The sequence below is a fragment of the Cheilinus undulatus genome, linkage group 16, assembly GCF_018320785.1.
Source record: "Cheilinus undulatus linkage group 16, ASM1832078v1, whole genome shotgun sequence".
Taxonomy (NCBI): domain Eukaryota; kingdom Metazoa; phylum Chordata; class Actinopteri; order Labriformes; family Labridae; genus Cheilinus; species Cheilinus undulatus.
The window spans coordinates 855,839-863,453 of record NC_054880.1 but is presented as its reverse complement, the minus strand read 5'-3'; the positions used below and the strand labels follow the sequence as shown (position 1 = coordinate 863,453).

At 47.5% G+C, this 7,615-nt stretch overlaps 1 protein-coding gene across 1 annotated transcript; it reads left to right on the top strand.

Annotated features, from left to right (window-relative positions):
• The first annotated feature begins 5,818 nt into the window (after window positions 1–5,818).
• On the top strand, window positions 5,819–7,199 carry LOC121524240 (pyroglutamylated RFamide peptide). The gene has a single exon (XM_041809518.1). The coding sequence runs from the start codon at window positions 6,719–6,721 to the stop codon at window positions 7,178–7,180; it is 462 nt and encodes a 153-aa protein (XP_041665452.1). The 5' UTR covers window positions 5,819–6,718; the 3' UTR covers window positions 7,181–7,199.
• The last annotated feature ends 416 nt before the right edge of the window (window positions 7,200–7,615 follow it).

The window sequence follows — 7,615 nt, the reverse complement described above, 5'->3', positions numbered from 1 at the left end:
GTCATCATGTAGACCCTGGTAGTCCTAAAGGGGGTCATGTAGACCCTGGTAGTCCTAAAGGGGGTCCTTATGTAGACCCTGGTAGTCCTAAAGGGGGTCCTCATGTAGACCCTGGTAGTCCTAAAGGGGGTCATGTAGACCCTGGTAGTCCTAAAGGGGGTCCTTATGTAGACCCTGGTAGTCCTAAAGGGGGTCCTCATGTAGACCCTGGTAGTCCTAAAGGGGGTCATGTAGACCCTGGTAGTCCTAAAGGGGGTCCTTATGTAGACCCTGGTAGTCCTAAAGGGGGTCCTCATGTAGCACCTGGTAGTCCTAAAGGTGGTGATGTCGACCCTGGTAGTCCTAAAGGGGGTCCTTATGTAGACCCTGGTAGTCCTAAAGGGGGTCCTCATGTAGACCCTGGTAGTCCTAAAGGGGGTCATGTAGACCCTGGTAGTCCTAAAGGGGGTCATGTAGACCCTGGCAGTCCTAAAGGGGGTCATGTAGACCCTGGCAGTCCTAAAGGGGGTCATGTAGACCCTGGCAGTCCTAAAGGGGGTCATGTAGACCCTGGTAGTTCTGTGTCCACACTAAAATAATGTTAGCTAAACTAAACCTCAGATGTTTCTAACAGCTGTTTTTGGTTCCTGTCTCTGTTTTCCAGCATTAAAATGTGATGTCTCATAGTTTGGTCCTCATCTGGAGGTCTATGGTCAGACTTTAGAGTTCTCTAACCTCAGTGTAGGTTCATCGTTTCTTTTCTCTGATGGTGAATTTGCTGCTAAATTTCAACCTTGTGTTTGTCTGCTGAGAGTTCTGCTCTGTTAGATGAACGGTAAATAAACAACACAGTCATTCTCCATGTTTGTTCTCAGGTTCCTTTTTGTCCTTCACACACTGCCGTCCTTCTTTTGACCACCTTTTCACTCACCATGAGGATTTCTGTTTTTCTTTACTGATGTAGTATCAGTCAGCTCAGGTCTGGGACCATATGCCAGCTCAGGTCTGGGACCATATGCCAGCTCAGGTCTGGGACCATATGCCAGCTCAGGTCTGGGACCATATGCCAGCTCAGGTCTGGGACCATATGCCAACTCAGGTCTGGGACCATATGCCAGCTCAGGTCTGGGACCATATGCCAGCTCAGGTCTGGGACCATATGCCAACTCAGGTCTGGGACCATATGCCAACTCAGGTCTGGGACCATATGCCAGCTCAGGTCTGGGACCATATGCCAGCTCAGGTCTGGGACCATATGCCAGCTCAGGTCTGGGACCATATGCCAGCTCAGGTCTGGGACCATATGCCAGCTCAGGTCTGGGACCATATGCCAGCTCAGGTCTGGGACCATATGCCAACTCAGGTCTGGGACCATATGCCAACTCAGGTCTGGGACCATATGCCAGTTCAGCACTCCTCTGAACCCTCGGTCCTGTACTGCTCTGGCCTCCTGATGGCCATCGTCCAGTTCGCCATCTCACCAGGTATCCTCCGAGCTAACTCCTACCTGATGGCTGCTTGTCACATCTGGTCCAGCTCACTGGGTCCTGTGGGGCTTTTCTTCAAAACTCAAAACATTTCAGTCTAGTTTTAGTCGACTAAAACTCAAAACATTTTAGTCTAGTTTTAGTGGTTAGTTTCTGTGGACCAACTATGAGGCCTAATGGTCTCTGACCTCCATCATCTAACTGTTTCATCCTAGAGTCAGTTTGTGAAGAAAACCTCTGAAAGCATCTGAGTGATTTTGTCTTTACTTCATAGATTCTTCAGTAATGACACATCAGGCATCCTGATGGAGCGTGACGACAGTCAGAGGAGGCAGTAATTGGTGGAGAATGAGTCCTGGTTGTTCCGGACTCATCCGTGCTCAGTCGGCCCCTCAAACCGCCTGAATGAAATTCTTCCAGGTGTCTTCATGTGTCCCCAGTGAGATGACCTTAACAGCAACCAGGAAACAAAAGACGCCACGAGCTGCCAGCGCCCTCCTCTCCGTGTCACCACCTAATCACCCCCCCCCAGCAAACATCTTAATGAATTGCTGCTTCGTTCCAGTCAATTGCCTCCCCAATCAAGCACCCATAATTGGCACTCAACAGTTTCTCAGCTCAAGGAATGAAGGTTATGGTGGTCGGCGCCGACTTTGTGTGTATCACAGGAGCGAGGAGACCAATGGGTAACGGCAGACGGTGACCTGATGGTGGGAGGGCGGGACGGGGTACAGAGGAGGGCGGGTAGATTTTAAAAAGGTCGGCACTGGTTCCAAAAAAAATAGAACTGGTGAGATTGCAGCGCAAGGTAAGACGAGTTTGGACCAAGCAAACTTTTCTCTTTTTCTGATCTTCTGTACAGAAATGAAGTCAACTAATAATCTATTATTCTAAAATAATGATAACTTTATGATTTCCTCGTTTTCTGGCAATGCTTTTTTGCAGCAATCGTTGAATCTTTCATTTTCTTTTTGTCATTCTAAGGCCGACTGTTTTCTTCAGCATGTTTGCGTTTTACATTTCATTTTTAGACCTCTGCATCTACAGAAGCTGGGATAGATGTTTATTAGAGAGCTCAATGTTAAAAGGCAGTGGGATCAGGAGAGATTCAGGGTAAATCCTTGATGACAGAAGCTTCAGAGGACTGTCACTGAGCTGTCTGAGTTTTACAGTGAAGTGAGACAGTAAGGAGCTGTGCTGGACTGGTTTCTATCCCTGCAGGGAGACGCTGATGTGGATTAATCAAAGTGGGCTGAAAGAGTCATCAAACATGAGATTAATCACGATTAAAAACACTAATTATGGAGCTTATCCACTGAAATTAATGCATTAGCTCTGGTATATTGATCTGGTGCATAAACCAGCAGGTTAAAAGACCAGATAACAGAGCTGTGTGTGGGTTCATTCCTCTAATCTGGGTTAAAGAGAAACTAAACCTCCACACTAGTCATGATTGTTAAAACCATGGCCAACAGATATTTGTGATGGTTAATGTCCTCATCTTATTTTATTGCTGAACAACAGTATAATTATATTCTTCACTACTTTAGAGGGGACAACCAAAGAAATCCACAGTATGTTTTTATCTAAACATCTCACAGTCAAAGATACTTGTTGTAAAAAATAACTAGTGTAGTCTCTCTAGCCTGAAATAAATCACTGCTTTCTTTTTTCAGATCAATCTCAGATTGTTAGAAACTATGTGATAAAATGTCGACTAACCTGTGGCTCTTTTATGTCTTAATCTGAAATATTATTCCTCCAGACAACCTTAAAGTGAAGCTTTGACCTCAGAATCATCCACTGCAGTCACATTAATTAGTTTGTTGTCAACCCATTATTTTTGTCTGAATATTTTCATTGTCCTTATTTGAAATGTTATGCCCCGTTTCCCCCTTTTTTGCCACTTTTAATCCATTTTTACTGCTTTAAGCTCACTTTTGTCACTTCTATTTGCCGCTTTATCCCATTTTTGCCCTTTTTCTCCTATTTTATCCCTACTTTTTTGCACCGTTTCCCCCTTTTTCCCACCAATCACCAATTTAACCCTTTCAAACCTACCACTGTGCAAGTCCACCAGGACATATTCTTACATTTTTTGGGAGTATGCTTATTTGCTTTGCATCACTATAACCCTTATATTCCAATTCTTAATAATATGTATTGACTTTTGTCTTAACTGCTACAATAAATTGCTTAAAAGTGCAATAACCCTAAAAAAAAAAAAGAAATTGTTTTTGGGGTTTTTTTCACCTATATTTCAGAATGCAGAAATTGCACAGCCGTATTCCTCAAATTTGTAAATGTAAAAAAGTTAATCAATATCTTTTAGAACCACAGGAAATTTATTTGGAGTCTGTCCATAACTTGCTTTTTCAGATATAGTCAATTTAGTAACCTGTAAAAAAAACGAGCCAGGAGAGTAGTTGGACTCTTCAGCTGACGCTGTAATTAGCTCGAAAGCTTCACGTCAGCTGTTAAACAGTTTAGAGCTGGTGTGTGTGGGAGTGTGCAGAGGTGTGTGTGATGGATGTCTGGTGTGTGTGGGAGTGTGCAGAGGTGTGTGTGATGCATGTCTGGTGTGTGTGGGAGTGTGCAGAGGTGTGTGTGATGCATGTCTGGTGTGTGTGGGAGTGTGCAGAGGTGTGTGTGATGCATGTCTGGTGTGTGTGGGAGTGTGCAGAGGTGTGTGTGATGCATGTCTGGTGTGTGTGGGAGTGTGTCAAAGGTGTGTGTGATGGATGTCTGGTGTGTGTGGGAGTGTGCAGAGGTGTGTGTGATGCATGTCTGGTGTGTGTGGGAGTGTGCAGAGGTGTGTGTGATGCATGTCTGGTGTGTGTGGGAGTGTGTCAAAGGTGTGTGTGATGGATGTCTGGTGTGTGGGGGTGTGCAGAGGTGTGTGTGATGCATGTCTGGTGTGTGTGGGAGTGTGCCGAGGGGTGTGTGATGCATGTCTGGTGTGTGTGGGAGTGTGTCAAAGGTGTGTGTGATGGATGTCTGGTGTGTGTGGGAGTGTGCAGAGGTGTGTGTGATGCATGTCTGGTGTGTGTGGGAGTGTGTCAAAGGTGTGTGTGATGCATGTCTGGTGTGTGTGGGAGTGTGTCAAAGGTGTGTGTGATGGATGTCTGGTGTGTGTGGGAGTGTGCAGAGGTGTGTGTGATGCATGTCTGGTGTGTGTGGGAGTGTGTCAAAGGTGTGTGTGATGCATGTCTGGTGTGTGTGGGAGTGTGTCATAGGTGTGTGATGCATGTCTGGTGTGTGGGAGTGTGTCAAAGGTGTGTGTGATGCATGTCTGGTGTGTGTGGGAGTGTGCAGAGGTGTGTGTGATGCATGTCTGGTGTGTGTGGGAGTGTGCAGAGGTGTGTGTGATGCATGTCTGGTGTGTGTGGGAGTGTGCAGAGGTGTGTGTGATGCATGTCTGGTGTGTGTGGGAGTGTGCAGAGGTGTGTGTGATGCATGTCTGGTGTGTGTGGGAGTGTGTCAAAGGTGTGTGTGATGGATGTCTGGTGTGTGTGGGAGTGTGCAGAGGTGTGTGTGATGCATGTCTGGTGTGTGTGGGAGTGTGCAGAGGTGTGTGTGATGCATGTCTGGTGTGTGTGGGAGTGTGTCAAAGGTGTGTGTGATGGATGTCTGGTGTGTGTGGGAGTGTGCAGAGGTGTGTGTGATGCATGTCTGGTGTGTGTGGAGTGTGCAGAGGTGTGTGTGATGCATGTCGGGTGTGTGTGGGAGTGTGTCAAAGGTGTGTGTGATGGATGTCTGGTGTGTGTGGGAGTGTGCAGAGGTGTGTGTGATGCATGTCTGGTGTGTGTGGGAGTGTGTCAAAGGTGTGTGTGATGCATGTCTGGTGTGTGTGGGAGTGTGTCAAAGGTGTGTGTGATGGATGTCTGGTGTGTGTGGGAGTGTGCAGAGGTGTGTGTGATGCATGTCTGGTGTGTGTGGGAGTGTGTCTGAGTGTTTTTGTAAAAAAGTAGGGCTGAAATGAGAGCGAGGGCGAGTGTGTGTGCAGGCTAAGTTAGATGCAAAAGAATGATCGATCTATCTTATCTGGTTTCAAATCTACAGCCAATCAAAAATGGATATGCTAATTGTAGCGCTAACGCTACGCAGGGTTCTATAGGGTTGAGCTGCCTTTTGCCATTAAATGCCGGTTTTCCCCTCATCTTTGCCACTCTTTGCTACTTTTTGCCCATATTTCCCACCATTTTGCTGCTTTTTGCCTGCTTTAGTCACTTTTCACCAGTTTTTGGCGATTTTTTTTTACCACTTTTTGACATGTAACTTTGTTTTTTGTTGCTTTTCCCCATTTTTTCCACCTTTCCCCCTTAGGCTGTGGCTGTAGCAAAGGTATTTTGAACAGTTCGGCTCTGTGTTTGAGCAGGGTTGAGTAACGCTGGTCCAAGTCTTCGTCTTGGTTGGATGCATGGTGGCGGCATGCTCAGTGTCGAGCTGCGCTCCTGCACTGCTGCGCTTTAACGTCCTCATCAGTATAAGAGTCCTGGTTCCAGGATGAGGGTCAGACTGCGTTTGCTCTCAGCCTCTAATAAAGTAGTCTTTGCTGGTTTAACACCATGATCAGTGGCTCTGGTCTTCAGACGTTTCAGGGCTCTTACTGAGGGGATCATGTCAGCAGCTGATGAATCAACACGCTGGATTCTCGTCAGAGGAAGAGAGGAGTGGGATAAAGTGTTCAGACTTCTGTGCAGGTAGAGTTGTGGGCCGATGGTAGTCAGGGGCTTATCTGGTGAGGCTTGGCCTCTTAGAAAACCGGGTCCAGTATTCCCCTGGGTCCAGACGTCCTGCAGTGTTCTGGGTGGGCGATGGGAGAATGTTTAATGTCCCACTATTTCTGGGGCTGACTGCAGATCTGGACAGCCAGCTGGAGGGTTTACACCACGCAGACGTTTGTGTTGGCATTGTCTCTCACAACAGCGTGAACTTTCGATCTGTCTGTTTTTGACCCACATCAGCCACCGTCATCACCACATTATTTTCTGGTTGGCTGATGACCGTTAACAGGACGGTGCTCTGGTGCATCATTACTTCAGATCGCTTCTTTAAGATAAAGACCCCTGTACACGGGGACGTGGTCTTAATCAGTCAGGGTCCAGATCTTTAAATCTGAGCACAGATGATCTGGCTAACTGAGTTCTTGCACATTTATTTCTGCAGTGTTACATGAGAGACATCCCACGTCCAGTGTTTGTGGAGCTGGACCATCAGCTGAAGAAAGAATAACCTCTGTTCTCTTCCAGATGTGCCCCTCTGCCCACCTCAGCACCTCTCAGCTCACCCTCCTCTCCCTCGCTCTCCTCCTCCCCCTCCCCCACACCGTCACGTCGTACCCCCACTCTCTCTCCGCCCTCCTGCCGAGAGACGGCGGACCAGAATCCGCCCTCCTGCGGCTCCAGGCTGCTCTGGACGGCCTGAACGACGCCTGGTTCCCCCCGCCCACGGACCCCCGACGTGGCCTGCTGGAGCCCGGCGAGGAGGAGGAGGAGGAGGAGGAGGAGTTTCTGCTGAGGAGTCAGAGAGGAGAGCTGAAGGCCCAGCCGCTGTCGCCCTTCCCCGCCAGTCACTCTCTGGAGAGTATGAGCTATCAGGGCGGAGGAGAGGACGGAGGGAGGAGGAACAACGCTCTGACCTTCATCGCCGGAGGACTGCAGGCCGTCAGCAGGGAGAAAGGAGGATTCGGGTTCCGCTTTGGGAGGAAATGATGGACGGACAGGGGGAGGGGCTTTCCAGTGAGCAGTCTTCACAATCTCACCTTCAGAGCTCCTCTCATAGCTGCCTGTTGTTGTTAAAGTTGACTTTTGTTTCCATAAACAGCTCCTCCTGCCTCAGATTTCCCTTTATAGGAGAAAATATAAAAACAAAGTAAAGAAATCCTGACCTGAACCAGAAAACCCCTGAAGACAGAGAATAAAGACACTTTAAACCAGTGATACTCAGCGAGTGGCTCTGGAGCTTCATGTGGCTCTTTAGTCTTTTTAATATTTCCCCCAGAAAACCTTAAAAAGGAACTTCTTTAGTCATTTTCACCATGTTTGCCACTTTTCACCCATTTATGCTACCTTTTGCTATTAAATACTACTAGTTTCCTATGTTTTGCCCATTTTTGCCACTTCTTTTTGCAACTTTTCCAATTTTTT

Excerpts from the sequence above, each read along its gene's own strand:
- LOC121524240 (XM_041809518.1), top strand. The coding sequence starts at position 6,719 with ATGTGCCCCTCTGCCCACCTCAGCACCTCTCAGCTCACCCTCCTCTCC.